The sequence below is a fragment of the Hyalella azteca genome, unplaced genomic scaffold (assembly GCF_000764305.2).
Source record: "Hyalella azteca isolate HAZT.00-mixed unplaced genomic scaffold, Hazt_2.0.2 contig8326, whole genome shotgun sequence".
Lineage (NCBI taxonomy): Eukaryota > Metazoa > Arthropoda > Malacostraca > Amphipoda > Hyalellidae > Hyalella > Hyalella azteca.
This window is the reverse complement of record NW_025938423.1, coordinates 17,377-38,466: the sequence shown is the minus strand read 5'-3', so window position 1 is coordinate 38,466 and position 21,090 is coordinate 17,377. Positions and strand designations below refer to the sequence as shown.

The 21,090-nt window shown below is 40.3% G+C and overlaps 1 protein-coding gene across 1 annotated transcript; it reads right to left on the bottom strand.

Moving 5' to 3' along the window:
• On the bottom strand, positions 1–20,773 carry LOC108668288. Its single transcript, XM_047881590.1, has 16 exons — positions 20,625–20,773; positions 18,303–20,342; positions 17,948–18,040; positions 17,463–17,683; positions 17,042–17,255; positions 14,856–15,007; positions 14,397–14,619; positions 12,000–12,125; positions 11,308–11,373; positions 9,522–9,742; positions 8,190–8,403; positions 7,017–7,162; positions 4,749–4,896; positions 2,250–2,375; positions 442–524; positions 1–104 (listed from the first exon to the last, which is right to left on the bottom strand). Exons 2-15 carry the CDS (start codon positions 20,096–20,098, stop codon positions 467–469), a joined length of 3,804 nt encoding a protein of 1,267 aa, XP_047737546.1. The 5' UTR covers positions 20,099–20,342; positions 20,625–20,773; the 3' UTR covers positions 1–104; positions 442–466.
• Positions 20,774–21,090: the final 317 nt, after the last annotated feature.

Sequence of the window (21,090 nt, the reverse complement as noted above, 5' to 3'; positions counted from 1 at the left end):
ATAGCGCATTTCTTTCCATAAATGAGAAAATGCGCTAAAAAGTTATAATTACGATTCGAACAGTTTGTTCTGAATGAATAATTTTCCAACTTTGCTTCTATGTAGGGTAACATGGGGCAGCGAGCCCACTGCGGGTCATGGGCCCATAGCGGGTTTCTCGCTAAGTATGGCAGATATTGGTCCGTGTTCTCTACCGCCGGTCGGCAGTTTCACTGGGATGAAGTGTACGGATTTACGTTTTGGCAATGGGCCCATTTTGACACTTTTTACAAAATGGGGTTTCATTAAAAATTGAATAACTCTATAGGCGTCTAATTCACATAATACATTCCTCATTAGTTGCACCTTTAAACAAAACAAAAAACCATCTCGTATCAATTAAAACTTCATCAAAAATTTAGTTTGAAAAAAGTGGGGGGCGCGCTGCCCCACGTTACCCTATTTCTTCTTTCCGTTCCTGCTGGGCTCAATTTACGAGAGTTCCCGGAGGATCGTCGCAGATGCGAAGTCGTCGCCAGCCGTCTCTGGTGATAGGAAGAAGAGTTGAGAGATCATGGTTTTAGCAAATTAAATTTAAAATTAAAAATTAACGATCATACATGAAAATTTACTTTTGAAAATAACTATTGCCAAACGCCTCTGATGCTATCGTATTTCTGCCTAAATGTCCTTGAAGAAGCCTTACCTAATTAAGGCTCTTTAGTAGCCTCATCCAACCCAGAATCTTGTAGTCTCTGCGGGAGAATCACCGACCACGGGTTCATGTGGCTATCTCACCTAACCCTATAAGATGATTGACACTCCAGCAGGAAAAGACTCATTTTCCTCGCTAATTCTCCGAAAAATCCTCACCGTCTGCTAATCATGCCATGACTGAAGAAGCGTAATATCTAAAGGATCCAAAACATAAAGATGGTCTCAGATGGTTCTCTGCACTCATCAACGACCGTGAAAAAATTTTCCCAACCCCACTTGTTCTCAGAAACTGACTTCCTCAACTCAAAATCAACATTAATTTAAACTAAACAGTAATTCATGCGACATCAGAAGTAAGGAATGTGCCTCACAAGTTTTCAACTATAGAACGTCTCTAGAAGCTTCCTAGTACTATAATAACATGATCCAGTCGGTTGTGAAGTAACCTATCAAAATCAACGACGATTATGAATATCTTTCACCTAAACTCTCAACGTATCTGAAAAAACTCCACATAAAGAAAAAACAAAAGGCTGCAAGAGATCACTCCCTAAAACAACATTGTCCCTGGAAGCCCCATTTAATCCTTTAGAGTAGTCGGAGCAGGCAAGATTGGATCCAAGATTAGCTTCAAACGAAGCCTCTTGAAATTATCCTTCGGACCATGCAACATCTTTTTTAAAGTTTGAATTGATCTCATAATGCTAGTAAGATCTTCATTAAACTCGCAAACTAACGTCACTAGCCTCACATTCCTCGAAAGCGTCCAAAAGACTAAATGTGACTTTGAAGTTCCAGCTTCGAAAAACTTTGAAGAGTACCGAAACAACCCCAAACGTAACTAGAGCAGAATCCTCTAACCTCACTACGTTTCTACGTTCGGCCGGCGAGAAAACCTTATCTAACACTCGAAGGTTTTTCTCAATGACCTCACCCATGTCAGCATTATCGATGAGAAAAAAAACATAATAGCCGTGAAGAACAAACATAGGTATACAGAATCCGAAAAAATGTAACAACACCAGATAATTTCTCAAATGACATAATTTAAAGAGTGATTGTGATGAGAGTGGGGTTCGGGGCAAATCGGGTTCGGGGCATGATCAGGGGGGTTACAGTACTGGTATATGGTGGGATTTCAGCGAGATTAACAACAGAATGGTAGATAAACACTTACAGTTGAGAGGCTGCTAATTCAAGAGTCTTAGAGGTCATCAGGCACTAATCAATGACCCACAATAATGGAAACGGGAGCCCCCAATGCACTGCAGCACATCCGACTCAAGCCTGCATATCCCCACACTGACATGTAAGACTCGCTGCACAACAGCACGTCCCACTCAAACCTACTAACCTCACCCTCACTAGTGTCACTCGCTGCACAACAGCACGTCCCACTCAAACCCATCTAACCTCGATCTGACTTGTAGGACTCGCTGCACCAAAGTTCGCCCCACGCAAACCTACGTATCCTCGCCCTGACTTTAATAACTTGCTGCACCTCAGAAGTCAGAACATCCCACTTAAGGCTACCTAACCTCAAACACACTGACTTGTAAGGCTCGCTGCGCGTGGTGCCAGAGTCGTTGGTTCTTATGAGCTCTTCGTGCAGCAACGCCAACAGCCGTCGCTCTGACTTCGTGCTTAGCGCTGACCTCGCCAGAGAAATTGCCCCGTACCTGCGATACGGAAGTAACGTTACGATGAATTCAGTGCGGAATGCAAAGGCACCGAATGCAGAATAATTTTAAACCTTTAACCATTCCTGGTGCTATGACATCAAACACTTGGTCATAATTATGTTTCATCATTCGGAAATTAATGTTGAAAATTCACCGACTGTCGGACCTACGAAAAGTGTATTCACATTTTTACCGCAAGCGAAATGAAGCGGCCGATTGTAAAAAAGAGTTTCGCCACCTCTCCCAAAGTCACTTACTTCTCTGCCTCTACTACGCATGAAAAAATGATTTGATGTAACATAATGAATGACGCAGGAGTGTTAAGGAGCACCATTGCCCGTTGGCAATGGTGCTCCATTGGGCAGTCACCGATAGCCAATTGATGATCCAAATAGAAATTTGGAATGTTTTCTAATATACTGCCGTCATATAGTAATTTAAAGTATCAAACCAGTAGAGGTCGGTCTAAGAGATTCGGTACTGAGTGAGAAAACGCCGCAAAAGCCAAAAAATTCACAAATTCTCATGCGTGAAAGCGTTCCGGATTCCAGTTCCACGGTCAGTTCATAAACCTAAGACATTAGTACAGCCAATTAGCTAGCTGAATATTCACATCGAAGATATTAAAATATAAATTGTCAAATGAAAACTAATAAAAATGAAGTAAACAGCAGCAGACAAACCAATCTATTTACAATATTATCTATTTACAATTTAGTGGGGATATGAAAAGTAGGCGGTATTTAAACTAGATTTTTGTTTAAAATTATACAGGGACTCTAAAAATCGCAGGTCAGCAAAATCGGAAGTGGATGGGTTAAACCCAACATCAGCATCGGACATCGCGACGTTGAACTACTGGCATGAACACGTACTGCTGAATAAGTAGGGTGCACGATCAGGTTTCCTGCTCTAAAACTCCTTCCTTTAAGCCCCGCTACCTAGTAAAAGAATTGCGTGATGTCATACCGACATACGTAGATGCGCACAGCGCACAACTATACAGATAAACAGGGACGATCGCATAGGAACAAGGAGTGTTTCCTTTTACTTGAGAAAAGAATTGATTTCAAAATTATTCACCAGCAATATAAAAAGATTTATATTTGGGAGGTATTTAGAGAAGAAAACTTTAAATTCCTTATCTATAGTCTCCGAAGCGGGACAAAAGTAGGGTAATTAACAATAAACAGCATTCCCATTGTCACGTTCGGGAACAACCTCAAAATAGTGCTTAGACAAAAATTTCTTAATGTGAGTATTTATCAATCACGACGAAAACACATTTAATGAAAAGCAGAAAAGGTACTGCGTAAAAATTCAAATTCTGAGCGCATAGCATGGAAAGTAGATCAAATACGAAAGCCGCGGTTTATTAACGTTTGAATCCCATTTAATTTGAAACGAAAAGCACTAAAGCTAAAAAAGCTGGTGCTTAAGCCGTAAACGTCGATTTTCGGTAAACAGATGTCTGAAAACGGCCATTTGATTTTGTAACAATACAATCAAGAAAAGATAAACTATTGTTGGATTCAAGCTTCATGGTATATATGATGGGTTTGTGTTTGAGATAAAGATAATCGAAGAAAAGGCCCACATGAGAGGGATGCTTGAAAATTGAAAAAGCCATCCAAAATACCAGGGCAAGAGCCAGAGGCATAAAGTTTTAAGCAAGTTTCAGATGAAAGTGCTGCGGAATCTCCAAGTTTTTGCAGGAAATTATTAATTTTATCCTCAATCTTCAAAAGTGTTTAAGCAATTGGATCAGTAATCTCGATAAATTTACAAGGGTCTGTAATGAGAGCAGAAAGGCTACTGTTGTAACGATTACGATCAACCAATACAACGTCCTTTCCCTTATCTGGCTAATAAATGATCAGGTCCTTATTTTTGGCCAAGTCCTGTAACAAATGGGAATCATGGGATTGGAAAACAGATGAGACATTTTTATAAGATTTGAAACCGTAAAGATGACGGTACGATAAGCTTTGCAAGTTGCCAAGAAATTCAAGACGATTAGTAATAGTAGACTGGTCAGGACGATTTGCTATTTCTATGCTTTTAAATTCATGATAAACTTGCGGTTTAAGCAATCAAGTGATCTCAATTCTTGCACGGAGTAATATAATAGTATAGTATAGTATCTTCGGCATTGAAGAATAGGCCTGGATAGGCGTGTCGCCGATTCTTGTATTTTTCTTGACTGGACTGGCCTTTTGATCAAATCTTTTCAACGGAAAGAGTACTGTTAGAGGGAGGAGAAGAATTTATATCCTACTTGCGTTTGCCTGGAACTAACCATAGAAAAATATTTTTCATCATTAAATGTATTACGCGACAATTGATTTGACGGTCGTCTGTGCAAATGACCTCTTGTTGCTAGGAGCGTAGGCAAGCACCGTCTGGGCCACAGCCTCCCGGCCTCCTGCTGCAGCGTCCAGAACCACCAGCCTGGGCGGAGGCTGGGCCGGCAGAGGCACAGCTTCCTCGAAGCCTTCAATCACGGGCGTGTAAACGCCTGTAGAGAAATGAGCTTAATTTTTCTGTCAGTTTTTCTGCCATGTTGTACATCCAGGATGTAAACGCCTGTAGAGAAATGAGATTAATTTTTCTGTCAGTTTTTCTGCCATGTTGTACATCCAGGATGTAAACGCCTGTAGAGAAATGAGATTAATTTTTTTGCCAGTTTTTCTGCCATGTTGTACATCCAGGATATAAACGCCTGTAGCGAAATAAGCTTATTTTTTCTGCCAATTTTTCTATCATGTTGTACATCCAGGATGTAAACGCCTGTAAAGAAATAAGCTTAATTTTTCTGCCAATTTTTCTGTCATGTTGTACATCCAGGATGTAAACGCCTGTAGAGAAATAAGCTTAATTTTTTGCCAGTTTTTCTGCCATGTTGTACATCCATGATGTAAACGCCTGTAGAGAAATGAGCTTAATTTCTCTGCCAGTTTTTCTGCCATGTTGTACATCCAGGATGTAAACGCCTGTAGAGAAATGAGATTAATTTTTTGCCAGTTTTTGTGCCATGTTGTACATCCAGGACTATATATGTCCTGGATGTACGACATGGTGACCAGACACCTGGTCATACGAGACATTTCATCACCATAACAATTCATCATTGGGACATTGGATCACTAAAGGAAATTTTATAGTGAATTGATTCATCATAAAATTTCATAATAACACAGAGTGCATTTTTCATATATTGACCCAACATGTAAGTTGGGTTGAGTTAGGTTAGGTTGAATTGGCAAAGGATAAAATTATGAAAAGTCCAAATTATGAAATACATCACTGATGAAATGTCTCCTATGATGAGGCACCACTGAACTGCATGATATGATGCATAAGAAAATATACGGTTGTAATAATTATGATGTACACCGCCTCAAAATCGGGTATTTCTATCGTGAGTAGAGGGAGAGAACAAACTTAACACTCAACCACCGTATATGTCACTCTCCGGGAACATGACTTTCAACTTGAATTATGTGTAAACTATTGAGTGAGCAACATGAGGACGTTTGTACGCAACAGAAAACATTTTAAAGTTGTCGTACTTGGCGGCAACCATCAGTGCAAGTCATTTTGCGCTCACTAGAACGTATCCTTTTTGGGAAGAAGGCGCGTGACATGTCATATTGCTCCGATTACTCATGCCAGGCGGTAGTGGGTAAAACGACAGGAAAAACAGAAAACAAAGCTCCATATCGGTGTGTTTTGAAGTCATTCTATGTAGACAAACGGTAATTATTGACCTAAGCATGCAGTTGAAAAACCCACTCCATATTAATCTAACTCATGGAGCGATGCGATAGCAGACATCGGAAGAAACAAAACATCTTATCTAATTATTACACTGTCATGAAATAGGTGGCTATAGCTTTCATTCTTAATTGTAATACTGACAGAGAGATACATACATATATACCGTATACATATTTCTATCGACCTTACTATTCAACTGCTACCTATTTTATGATCTTCAATTTACATTGAAGATGCAGACAATCGATGCACAGTTATCCGTATTTACTGAGACCTATAATGCTGAGAGATTATGCATATTTTTCGTGATCGCTATCTGGACTGATAAGTCACCCTCTTATAAGTGAGCACGGACTCCCACTTCTTTGCAGCACCCACAGAGGAAAGAACATTTGCCCTGCAGGAGGCTGAGGTACAGACTGATAAGTCACGCTCATAAGCTACCATGGACTCCCACTTCTCTGCAGCACTCACAGAGGAAAGAACATTTGCCCTGCAGGAGGCTGAGGTCCAGACTGATAAGTCACGCTCATAAGCGACCATGGACTCCCACTTCTCTGCAGCACTCACAGAGGAAAGAACATTTGCCCTGCAGGAGGCTGAGGTCCAGACTGATAAGTCACGCTCATAAGCTACCATGGACTCCCACTTCTCTGCAGCACTCACAGAGGAAAGAACATTTGCCCTGCAGTAGGCTGAGGTCCAGACTGATAAGTCACGCTCATAAGCGAGCATGGACTCCCACTTCTCTGCAGCACTCACAGAGGAAAGAACATTTGCCCTGCAGGAGGCTGAGGTCCAGACTGATAAGTCACGCTCATAAGCGAGCATGGACTCCCACTTCTCTGCAGCACTCACAGAGGAAAGTACATTTGCCCTGCAGGAGGCTGAGGTCCAGACGAGCCTCGAGGCGGAGGTGCACGTACGCCGAGGCGGCGACTGCTGCCAGCGCTGCCACGCCTGCCGCCGTCTTTAGGCAACCGCGGAAGCTTTCAATCCGGCAGCTGAAAATGAACAAATTTGGCGGGAAAAGGAAAAGTTGGTTGATTGTTTGTCACGTTCAAGTAAAACTCACTCTAAATCCGGCGCTGTAGTAGCAAGGCTTACACTACACGGTAAGAGAAAGGCTCGCAGTTCACGGTACTAGCAAGGCTCACAGTTCACGGTACTAGCAAGGCTCACAGTTCACGGTACTAGCAAGGCTCGCAGTTCACGGTACTAGCAAGGCTCACAGTTCACGGTACTAGCAAGGCTCACAGTTCACGGTACTAGCAAGGCTCACAACTGATGTCATCTCCGTTGTCGTAAGCTCGCGCGAAATGAATGCGAATAAAATTGCGAGTAAATTTTCTAATCTCACCTATGCATTTTACTATTGAAGGAGATAAAGTTAGAAATAAATTCAAACAAGTTGATAGGGAATTAATTAATTATCGGCAATTGATGGATATAACCTAATTAACGCGTGATATAAATAATAACTGAAACACAATTTTATCAAAACAGAGGCCGACAGGAGTATCCTCTTGGTCCTGTTAACATGAGGAACTGTGCACTTCGATGTTGCCTGATAATGATAATATGATAGAAGAAATGACAATATGTCATGTGAATTAATAAATTGAAAGCTATTCCATGTCCGAAATTAATATTTTTAGAGGAATTTCAGCTCAAGAGCCATCAGATGAAAATATCCAGTTGCGACCGGCTTGAGTAATTTAGTTTTGCTCACCTGCTGCCCTTTTTTGTTCACCTGCTTCAGTTTTGCTCACCTGCTGCCCTTTTTTGCTAACCTGCTGCAGTTTTGCTCACCTGCTGCCCTTTTTTGCTCACCTGCTTCAGTTTTGCTCACCTGCTGCCTTTTTTTGCTAACCTGCTGCAGTTTTGCTCACTTGCTGCCCTTTTTTGCTAACCTGCTGCAGTTTTGCTTACCTGCTGCCCTTTTTTGCTAACCTGCTGCAGTTTTGCTCACCTGCAGCCCTTTTTTGCTCACCAGCTACAGTTTTGCTCACCAGCTGCAGTTTCGCTCACCTGCTGCCCATCAGAGGCAGGAGCACGTCGTCACAAGGCTGGAACTCCAGGCTCAAGTTCAGGAGGTCGAGATGCAAGACCCTGCCCCCAGGGCTGTGGTGCTGGACAATCTCCCGCCACGCGGGGGTGCTAAGAGCTGCCGGTGACGTGTTCACTTTCACGGTCGCGTTTGGGGCGTGAGTGAGCATCAGGGCGACTGCTTCAACGTCACTATCTGCACAGACAAGTGAGAGTCATGACAATTTACATTTATATTTTCTTCTCGTTCTTCTCAAATTGACATTTTCTTCTAGTGAATTAAACTGCAGAGACAATTGCGACTCTCGTGAATTTATTTTTTTTTCAATTACCGGTCCTTGCTTAATTAAAGAAAAATTGAATAACTCAATAATAGATATAATAGTTTCCATTCAAACTATTAAATCAAATTAAATAGATTAATAATTTCAATTCAAACTTTGTCAAAATCTAGTTTTGTATGGTTCAATAGATGGTGTCATCGCCACTAGATCGCAACTCGACATACTCGAGACAATTTCTATTGCCACAAAAAAATCATATGAATTCGTTGACTGGAAAATTTTCTGATAAATACTTTTTAGTTGCATCCATTCAGCAACTTTATTGGAGTACGAAAAAGGATGATCTACAAATTCGATCGTGACTCATACTAGCTAATGTTAATGTTTAGAGTTAATTGTCCTCGTTTGGGACCCTTTGCACTGGATGGGGAAAACTATCACAAATGAAGATTCGTTTAACAAGCTTTCATCCCCCATCCCATACCACTAGCCCTCATTTCTGACTCCTGCAAGTATCGAATGTCCGTAATGTGGATGTAAAATGTTCGTAAACCATGGCTTGTAATTGAAAAAAATATAACTCAGTACTCATTGCAGTGAGTGACAGAGAGCTCATTCTCTCGTCGACGAAAACGTGAAGTCACGGACAGACGGACGGACGGACATGGCTCAGTTCACGGTACTAAAAAGCAAGGCTCACAGTTCACGGTACCGTGTGCCCGGCAGCACAATAGAGTATTTTTTCCATAAATGAAAAAATGCGCTAAAAAGACTATCTTCTAGGAGTTTTTAGCTTAACAACAAGCAATCGCACTACACTTGTGAATATAATGGCAAATGAATAAATTAATCTTACAGCTCTTGATCATGAATTGTTAATCTTACGGCTCTTGATCATAATCTGTTTATCTTACGGCTCTTGATCATAAATTGTTTATCTTACGGTTCTTGATCATAATCTGTTTATCTTACGGCTCTTGATCATGAATTATTAATCTTACGGCTCTTGATCATAATCTGTTTATCTTACGGCTCTTGATCATGAATTGTTTGTCTTCTACGAGGGTGGCCCGTGCAGCGGTCTCGACGATGGCAGTTTGGTGCGGACAACACCGCAGCGCCTCCCGCCAGTGCCGCGCGCAGGCACCCGCTTCCTGCATGTCTCGCTGCATCCTCGGCCACTGGGCCTCCAAGTCCTCGGCGTTACTGGACTGCAGCTGGGCGAGGACTTGGCGCATCACGCTCGCCGTCCTATAGAATAAAAGTGTCGGCAGTGATGAAATAGGCCTGTTCGCTGACTGGAAAATTTGCCGAGCAACACTTCATGCAACTCGATACATCGGCAGGAGTTATATCTTATCAATCTATGTTTTGAAATCTTATTTAGCCACATCAGCAGGACTTATTTCTTATCAATTTATGTATTGACTTCTTATTTAGCCACATCAGCAGGAGTTATATCTTATTAATTTATGTATTGACTTCTTATTTAGCCACATCGGCAGGACTAATATCTTATTAATTTATGTATTGACATTTTATTTAGCCACATCGGCAGGACCGATATCTTATAAATTTATGCATTGACATCTTATTTAGCCACATCGGCAGGAGTTATATCTTATCAATTTATGTACTGACTTCTTATTCAATGATTATAAAGCAGTTTGTGTGACTGACTCACCTGCATTTATGTATTTATTGTGATAAATATATGAAGCATTTATTAAAGCGCAATGGTTAATGAAAAATTGCGCATTCCAAAATAAATTCATCTGCGTGTCACAGCATTTTTTGTCTATAATCTGGCAATCTCCAATTTTTTGAGAAGCCATATAACCGTTAAGCTGTTTACATAATCATGGAGTAAAAAGTGTGAATAAAACGTTTCATTATAACATAATTAATTCAAAATCCCAATAATAACCAGAAATGTTTTAGTTACGATTTTAATAGATGTACCAAGTCGCTTCCAGGCCTAAGACATTATACATTTTTCACTAGATAAAAATGGAACAACAACTTTTAGGTCATGCATTTTAACATGCATTGATCATCCATTATTAATGCTTGTCAAATTATTATAATTATGCATATGCTACAATTAATGTCAAACAATATCGCCGTACCAGCAATGAACTCCGTCCGACAGCATTTGTTAATGAAGTCACTCTCCTAATGAAGACATGCTCACCCATTTCTCCCTAAATAAAGGCAACGTATCCAGATGTCACGTGAAGACATGGTCACCCATTTCTCCCTAAATAAAGGCAACGTCTCCCAGATGTCACGTGAAGACATGGTCACCCATTTCTCCCTAAATAAAGGCAACGTATCCAGATGTCACGTGAAGACATGGTCACCCATTTCTCCCTAAATAAAGGCAACTCTCCCTGACTTATTTGGGTGTGTCGTATGCGTGATACACGTGTGTGTGTGCGATACCACAGGAAACAAAAGTTAAAAATAAGAGGAGGAACCGAGCAGCCAAAATAAAAAAGACGGATCTTATTTTGCGGAAAATTTACCTTAAAATATGGGGAAGTCGGCTAAAATCCATGTATAAGTTTTAACCGCTTCTCCTCCAAGAATTTACAATTTGTGGTGCAACGTTGCAGAAAAATTAATGCTCGAAATAAAAAAAAAAATAAAGAAAAAAGAATAAGCTTGGTTGAAAATGTCGTAATGAGCAAACAAAATACGACTTTTATGGAGTTCACTCATTTAGTTTAATCACAATTATCAATGTTACTCTTATAACTAAGCTTGGCTCGCGCGCCAGATCAAGTAATGTCACGACCACCCGCGCCACTCACCTGGTAAAGTCGGGGAGAACGTCGGCGATGCAAAGCGTCACGACGTCATCGTCCAGGAGCTGGTGGCTGATGGAACAACAGTTTTAGTATGGTAACTTCGGCATTGAAGAATAGGCCTGGATAATCATGTCGCAGATTCTTGTATTTCTCTTGACAAGAGCATATTAAGAAGTACAAGAGCACATTAAGAAGTACAAGAGCATATTAAGAAGTACAAGAGCATATTAAGAAGTACAAGAGCATATTAAGAAGTACAAGAGCATATTAATTTATCAGCATAATTAAGATCTCTCTTCTGGACTGCCGCAGAAGACAAAAAAGAGCTAATATGATATTAAACATCAGACAAAAAAGCAAGTTATATTACTTGGTAGAATATGTTTTGATGAATTAGAATACATATGTTCTCATGCACTCGTATGCAAGGTGTTATAATGAGCAGGTAAGTTACTTTCATTCTTGTCAAAAAATCACGTGTTCACGTGACTTAATAAGTTCGTCACCATCAAGAATTATGGCCCAGGGCCTATACTTTCAAAATAAGTTAGGATATCGTAAGTTCATAAGCCAATCATTGACTGCCTTACGCTCAAAATCCACAAATCATAGACAGGAAAATAGAGCTTAAGTACTTACGTTCACTTAGCGAGTTTTGAAAGTATGGCCCCAGGTATTTAACCAGCAGGACTCACGTGTTTTGGGTGAATCGTGTTTGGCCGCCATCAGTGCTTCTAATGCCATCGCCATGCAGCTGCACCAACAGCTGCAGCACCTCCTCCTCTTCCAACTTGCAGTTAAGCAGCGATAAATCGTCCAGTCTGTGAACAGACTATATATATAAGAGGTGAGCTCAAAATTACCATCCGTAGCATCCTTTACCTGACAAAACTGACATAAGACATAACAAAAATTGAAACTGGCACAAAATTATAGGTACGTGATGATTGTTTGAAAAAATAAAAGCACATTGTTAGTCCAATAATAAAATTATGAATAATAATTAAAGTGAAGTAGTCAATTGTGTTTGTCGTTATTGCTTAGCTTAATCATTTAAAAGTGTTGCTTAATGAATAGGTTTATAAAGGCCATATATCCCGCATGGCGCGTTTGGACTTTTGGCAGTTATAAACATATTTTTTTTTAGATTTATGCAGTTGTAAACCTACTATCTATTCTCTATTATGGCATATTCTCTAGTTATGGCAGTTATAAACCTATTCAACTTTCCATGTCTTCGAGCCCAGCGATAATGTGCGCTGAACACTTATGGCACCGATGATCTAACACATAGTGTATCAATCAGCGATAATTAATAAGCCGTGCCGCTTGTAATAAAGCAAGAAAAAATGTATGACACCGATGGATCAGTAAGTCAGATAAGTTGAGCATTGAAGTTAAGGAAACTCGTTAGAAATGTTACTGTGTGTTAGTAAGGAGTTTGAAATTGATTTTTTCGAGTTGAATCATGTTTGTGCGATGTCTTGAGCGATCACGTTGATTTGGTGGGTACCGGGGTCTGAAGGATGATGATGAATGGGGATGATTTGATGATGATGAAGGTAAACGCCGTCGTGAACAAAGTCCCTAGCCTTTGAGGTATGAGGCATGAGATATGGGCATAGAGATGGGGGTAGGGGGTGGAGGGGCATAGAGTGAGATGGGGGGAGGGGAGGAAGAGGAAACATAAATATATGCTGGTAATTTATTTATACATATAACAGAATGATAGATTTCTATAGAGTAACGCCAGTATCGTCCTAGATTTATGTGGAAATCTAGGATGATACTGAGACTAGACGTCCCGGAAATAAGTAGAAGCTGTAAAATTTCTCGAAGTTCACAATCTTTCAACGAAAAAGAACGCTATATAACAACACATACTAGTTAATCCGATATAAAAATAGTTTGGGACGTATCGCTCGGAATATATTGCAACTTTTCAACGTTTAATATATTTTTCGATTTACAATAGTGTCTGTAATAACCAACTATTATTTACAAATAGTGTCTAAATAACCATCTATTCAACGCATCATTATTTTTTATCATATTCACCAAAGATGGTTGTACGTCGAATGTTTATTTGCTTCCAGATAATAATAGACACATAATTATTGATTACACAACTTATCGTGGCTAACGATCTTTACCTATGGTCTGCTAACGCTACCTACTGTCACCAGTCTTCAGGTACGAATACCATTGCTGGTCTCTGGCATCTGATGATGCCACAGACGGTTTGACACACTGGCAGCCACACTTGAAGAAGCACTGACAGCCATTAATGGCCTCGTGCTTAAGGCTTAAGCCAATAATAACAGTTAATAGGCCGATATAATAGTTGAAGCCAGTTGTGGTCATCCGCACATGGTTCCCACCACGTACTCGCCTGTGTAGACGGGCTTATAGAAAAAGCGTCAATGACCAGTGCTGATGCCATCAAGAAATTTGAAACATCTAATGAACGCACTCGGTCCACGTTAGGCGCGATTATCCGAAGTGTATCACACATAAATATGTTATGTGAGAAACTTCCCGGCAAATTGTTCATCCAGCTATATATCGCCCCGTTTGCTCATTAACGTAATTGCTTAATTGTATTGGCAGCCAAACCTGCCATCCCACACATTAACAATGCAGCGTTCAACATTTTCAGTCTCTAATAGGTGTGTTCGACATGTCTCATTTTGTCTGGCATCATTATGAAATATATTTATTTGCCTCGAACATTTGGGACATGTATAGTTTTAGATCGATTTGTTTTATAATATTTCTTGACATCCGGGACACAAGTTTTAAATTGTTGGCACAAAAATTAAATTAATTCAGAGACATTTTGTTACTTTTGTTTCGACATTCTTCTTGAGATATTTCTCGTCGCGTTCCCTTATCTCAGTTCGTTTCGAGAAAACTATTCCGATGCACTGGGGTCTAACACGCACTAATGGTTGGAGGGCTGCAAATCAGTGATGCTGAAGAGAATACAATTCACTGGAGAATATAAACACAAATTTTACTTAAGTGAGTGCATAACATTCAGCAAGTTTTCATTCTCTTATTTCATAACGAGAATAAATAAAGTGAATAACCTTTTGGTGAGAGGAGCTATTGCACGTATAGCCCGGGCGACAGCTCTCCCACTGCCAGACTTGACCCCGTACACCCACACGTGCGGCGGTGCCTCGGCTGGCAGACGGCCGCTGGGAACCTTGCTCTTGTCAGCCGCAGGGCCTTGCTCCTCTTCACAAGACGGGGACTTGGAGGCCTCAGGCAGCGTAGCCCAAGCATCATCCAATGGCCATATTTTTACAACTGAGAGAGAAACGGTTATATTGAATAGAACGGTTGGTCACTCTTGAACTTTGTCGATTGTGATTCAGTACCTCAAGCGCAGCGTAAATCGGGAATAGCTATTTTAATGCCCATTTATTAGTTGGCTAACTGAGAGGGTTACACTCTCCCTATTGGCGGATAAAGCTCATGAAGCGGTCAAAACAATGGTAGACATTAAAAACTCAGGACATAGAACACAAAATTTTTTCACTCACTTAGTCTCTTGTATTTGCCCTGCAGAGCTTCCATATTAAGGGGTGCGGCTAGTGAGAACTTCAACAGTGTTGTGTCCGCCGTCGAAACTGAAGCTACTGCTTCGACGGCATCTGTGCTGCTGATGCTGCTCCTCAACTCCACGAGCTTACACCTGAAATAATACAAGTTTATTCTTTTTTTTTACATTTGAACGCGACAAAGTTAGTTTAGTTATATGACACCTGAACGTGCAAGGATCAGTCTTGCTCTTTATCACTTGAGAGTGCCGAACGCAGGTTCTTAACCCTCTACCGCCGTATGTCGCTCTCCGGGAACAACAACAACAACACTTCTCTTTACACTTCTTGTCTCTTTACAACAACACTTCTCAACACTCTTACAACAGAGTAATTACATCAGACTAATTACAACACTTCTCTTTATTACAACACTTCTCTTTAACTTAACTTCTTGTTGTTTGTCTGTCTGTCTGTCTGCTACAAATCTTATAATCAAAAGTTAACACACTTCTACTAATCCTATCGATCTGAAATTTTGCACACTAAGCTAATTTTTGCACTAATTTTGCACACTATTTGAGTAAAGTTGGAGAAAATGCATGAACCAAATAACAAAGAAAATAATTTTATAAATAATTTTTTTTAATATTAAAAAAAACTGAAAAATAATTTTGTCAGCTACCAATCTTATAATTGATATTTGACACACTTTTACCTGTCCAATTGATCTGAAATTTTGCACACTTGTATGAAGTTGAAGGCAATGCATGAATCAATTGACAGCATAAATAATTAAAAAAAATTTATATATTGAAAATATTGAAAAATAAATTTTTAAATATTCGAAAATAAAATTAGAAATTCATTGCACATCTGTAACATAGGAAACAGTGGATTCTTTAGAAGTGTTGTCTTTAAAAAAAATTTTTAAACGTATATTATTTCCAACTAAAATTATACTTAAACTATTGAATGCAGCAACCTGAGGGCGTTTGTACGCAACAGAAAACATTTTACAGTTGTCGTACGTGGCGGCAACCATCAGTGCAAGTCATTTTGCGCTCACTAGCAACGTAGGCTTTTTGGGAAGTAGATGTGTGACAATATTGCTCCGGTTACTCATGTCAGGCGGTAGAGGGTTATGTTCAGGAAGTTAGGAGTAAAAACTATGCAGGTTCGTCGCAGGGCCCCCGCTAACTCTATTAACTTTATTAAACCAGTGTTCCCTCATTTCTTTATGTATAGATCTGGAATTGAATTCATTTAATGCAATGGAAGGAGCTAAAAATAAAATGCAAATTATTTTCACATTTTAAAATTGACTCAAAACAGCGCTACGCTAGTCTTGCTATAGAGAAAAAAGACTACAACTGCTAGATGAGGTCAGGGAAGCGGCACAACAATTAATGATGCTACGGGAAAAGTTATCCGGCAGCGCGACCAGCACAGCAATTATACTGGTCGTGTACTACAGGGATTTAGAATAATTTTGAAGTATTTTAATATATCTGTCCTTTCAATCATGTGCTAACTTGTATTTAGACAACGAGTCTGCGACATTCCTGAAAAAATAAAGTAAAGTTGTCGGCTAATTATCATTCAAGTTCAAGTTTTAGGAAACAACTTCTAATTATTCAATCGTTTTTCTAAGAGCGAGACAACTCTTTATCTCCTGAAAAGTAGTTTCTTGTGGTGCAGAACTTTCAAACTCCTGGACATGTTGACCAAGGAAAAATAGATTTCAGTTCTTAACTGTGTTTCAAAATTTCCTCTAATGAGAGAACAGAGAATGCCATTGTTAGAGGTCCAGAATATTCAGTGCTCTCATTTGCATTTCTCAGGCGCAATTATTGCATGGACTGATGTCCTTTGATGTTGGCAACGCATTATTGCGTGTATTACGGTGTATACATGGGAAAGAAGCTAAATTCTATACGAACTGTGGCATATTAGCCCATTATTCGTGGATGACAAACCTATTCATTTGTACGAGCGAGCACCGCAATGCTGCAATCGATGCAGTTCGACGCGAACATCAGTCAAATGGTGGAATTTAAACGCTAACAATGAGTCAGGGAGTATCAAATCGAGCCGATGACAAACCAGGTATTAACATTGTGAGGCCACTTGGTGCCATTTATTATTTCTTCCCATTATTTCATACTTTACCGCACATACATACCAACCTTGAGCCTTGAAAGCTTTTGAGCAGATCGTCACAGGGATCAGGACCCGTCTGTGAAACTTTCAGGAAGTCCAGCTTTATTTGGCCATTGTGCAATTGAGTCAAATTTGACCACTTGGAAGCCACAGCACTCAACACTCCGGGTGGAACTTCGACGTGGATGAATTCAGGCTGCACATGTGGCAACATCAGTGCTACTGTCGACACCTCGCGAGCTGGAAAAAGTATGACATGTCACATATATGGTTTTTAGGCCTAGATTGGAATCAAAATGGAAATGGTAAGTAACAATCGGTCTTACAGACCGATCCCTTACAGACCGATCCCCTGAGCTTGCCCTTAAACCTGAAGCTTAAGACTACCAGGAGTGGGTGATACTCCTTAGGCTTTGTCTTGGACGAATTTCAACACAAATGTCTCACCGGTTTGCACATGCCATAATTTAGACTCATTGATAGTGATCGCGGCCGCGTGCTTGGCAAGCTCGGTGATTTCAGGACTCCGCAACAGCAAGTTCTGCCAGTCGGCGCCGCTGGTGACGCCAGCAGCAGTGATAGCGTCCCTTAATTCAGGCCAACGCTTCTGGAACTGTCTTGAACTGGTGCTCAGATCCTGCATGACGTACAACAGCACTTCCAGCAGCCTGACACGATGGGAATAATGTTAGAGAGATAACGTTTGAGTATAAAAAGACACACGCTGATTAATAAAACAAAAATTAAATTAAATAAAAGTTATGGAATTTTAAAGCTGACCACATCAATGGCGATAGAATCAAATGCAACATTACTCACAGAGGATAAAGAAAGGAACTGTTATGAGCTATAGAGAGGAAAAATATTAATTAGTATTCCTGCTATCAGCGGAATGCACTTTACAATTATCGCAGGTTCAAGTCAACTCTTACTGTTCGTAGTGGCTGTGCTCGACGGAGGCTGGATCAGTTTCACTCATGCAGGGGAATTTCTCAAATGATCGAATACCCTGGCTGGCATTGGTTCTGCGTTGATAAAATAACAATTAGAGGCAAACAAAGACAGCTGTGTTAATATAATTTTTACACACAGTACTATATTAGTGACAAATATTTATCAAATGAGCTGAACATCATTTAACTGCAATTTACAATATTTTAAAGTCATTATGGTAGTAATAAGAGTTTCGCTTCCAGGTGATGACTTCCTGTCGTCATTCATTTACATCCGAGACGATAACCAGTGGACCTGTTGTCCTACCCGTTATTTTAAGCGTACGTTACTCACATAATTTCTAATAGAGAATCACCGTGGTCCATCATGCGCGTCGTCACGTAAGACGCTGCCAGCCTTTCTTGAACTGACTTATGTGCAAAGGAGTAGGTCGAGGTGGCGCTCCCAGCAAGCGATTTTCTCACCCTCAGCATTGAGTTTAGGAACACTGCACCATCAACTTCCTTGCCGGCTCCGTGATGCAAGATTGTTTCGTGGCATTGTCGCTTTAAGCGCATGAGTTCATCGTCTGTGAAGGTGATCTGGTTGCAGGACAGGAACTCCAAAGCCCACTGGCCAACAACCAAGAACAAGTCCTCAACCAGGAATTCTTTGTTGGCGAAAGCGACATCACTGAGCTTTGCAGACACAATGATCTTTTGTAGCTGTAATGTGTCCCTAGACACGTCGTTGATGCTCTTCCAAGAGTTGATCTTTTCTGGAGAATCCATGTACATAGAGCAAAAGTGCAACAAAGTTATTGGCTCCGTAAAGAATCTTTGTAGCTCAGGGTCAAGCTTGGAGAATCGATCTTGAATTGCTAATGCGGAAGCTTGGTCATTGGTCAGACTGAGTACGTATCTCTCCATAAACTTCAACTGCTCTAGTAGCTCAGAAATGGGGGCAATCTTGAACTCTGAGAATTTGCAGTTATTTTGGGTAATGAATTTCTTCAGATCCCCGTGTGCCTGAGGACGGGTCGTGATGAGAATTCGTGAGTCTGAGTGCCACGATTTTTGTAAGAGCTCACGCAAAACTGCCATCGATGCTGCATTACGCTCGTCAAACCCATCGACCAGAAATAGCACGTGGAGCTGTGAGAGTGCTTGTAAAACACTGTCTTCTCCAAGCTTAACGCAGACACTACCAAAATGTTCCCTGACGACTTGCTGCAAACTTTGGGTAGTTCTGTCCCTGCATTCGATGTACAGGAGGATTTCAAAACTTTGCAGGTAACTCGGAAAGTTAGGTTGTGATTCTGAGAATTGTTGGGTTATGTTTTTGAGTAAAGTTGTCTTACCAGCTCCTACGACGCCCGAAACAATTGTGATTTCCTCTTTTGACGAATAGAATATGTCTTGAAATGGGAGTGTGTTGTCTTCCTCGTCTTGTAGTGTTACTTCGAGTGGATGAAACACTTCGGACCTTTTTACTCGCCCGACGTCGAATGGTAGGTCTTCTTCTGCGTATTTATGGAAATTGAAATTTGCGATTTCTTTCCCTTCAGTAAGAACGCAGTAGCTGTCATAAGCCAACTTTCTTCCCCCGGGAGAAAAGCCGCTCTTTATTTCGAGTTGCAGCTCGTGTTCCAAGGAGGTTATCTCAGTCAAATGAAAGGGATAAAAGCGTTTAGCTTCTTCGAGCAACCCGAACATTTTTGCTTCTATTTCCCCAAACTTGTTTGGGTCTTTGATTGATTTTGCGCCATGCATGAGGTCATTTCTAACGTCCTTCACTTCCTTCAATTTCTGTCTCATCTCAGTAGAGTTTCTCCCGTCATTCTTAATCTCAAAGATGATCAAAAATAACTGGTGTAACGCAGTCATGTCAAAGTCGTCGGGAGTCTTCTTCGTTTCTAAAGTTTTGCACGAGAAGCCGCAGAGCTTCTTCCATTCAGTTTGACTGAAGGGGCTGCCTCGACATTTTTCCAGGTATACCTTATAGGTATCATTGATGTCTTTATCCCAGCACTCCAAAGCTAGAAGTTTGCATATGTACTTGGGGCATAAAATCATAATTGCTTCCAGGGCTTTGTGAATGGTTTCCATTTCTTGGAAAACAGTTGCTGATGCAGCAGCTGCGGACGCCATTTCACACCTTGTCCCTGCGTAATGCAAGTTGAGATTCTGTTCAGTCAAAGCTACTATTTATGAACCCAAAAATGATACATTAGATTTTAGTGCATGCGATTGGCGCGTCAAATTTAACGCGCAATGCAGCGATATAGTGATGGATCCATATCGTAGTTCGTGGTGTTTAGGAGCTGGCACTCCCACCGAAGCCAAGAGTTCAACTCTGTTAGACTCTCTTTATTTCAGTGACTTCTTCTGTTGTCTGTTACAAATGGTAAGAGACGCGTTAAAAATAAATAATAATTTAAACGCGGCCCTATATTTATAGGAGTGAATATCATCAAAAATTAAGTGGCTGAGGAAATTGTCAATTACGTGACGAGGTAATATTCTGTAGAGTGACGAGCAATACTTCAAGCACTCAATGCTGCTTAATTGGGTCTGCGAGGACAACATGAAAACAATCTCCTGCAATTATGTCAAAGCTTTGAAAGCTCACAAGCTAATCATTTCATAATCAACAGATGGTAAAAAGCTTTCTCACCTCAACGATCACTTGTTGGAAGACGGCTAGACTGAGACAGATTCAGTCCATCCGTGTTTACTTCATTTACTGAGCAGCGATCTTCATTGTAAAAAAATGGATAGAATCTGTAATAAGTTGTCGGCTGTGGTTAGACGTACATCTTTTGGTGCCAATGAAATTTGCGATTGAATATAGTAACTCTGTAACTGTATCGTGAATGATGACCGCATACCAAAAAATTCTAATTTTACGTAGAAAATTTTTTATTCTGAATTAATCTCTATTCATTATGATTGCTAAAAGCATTATCTGCTTGCGACCTCACTTATATCAACTTTTAAATCGTTAATAAAGTACATGAATGAATTGTACTGTGTAACTATGTTTGTTTGAATAAGCAGGACTAAACTATGGTATTATTTGTCAATAAATAAGCAGTATTATATCAAAATGTTGGCTTGAATAGACTGTCTTGTCTTTATTT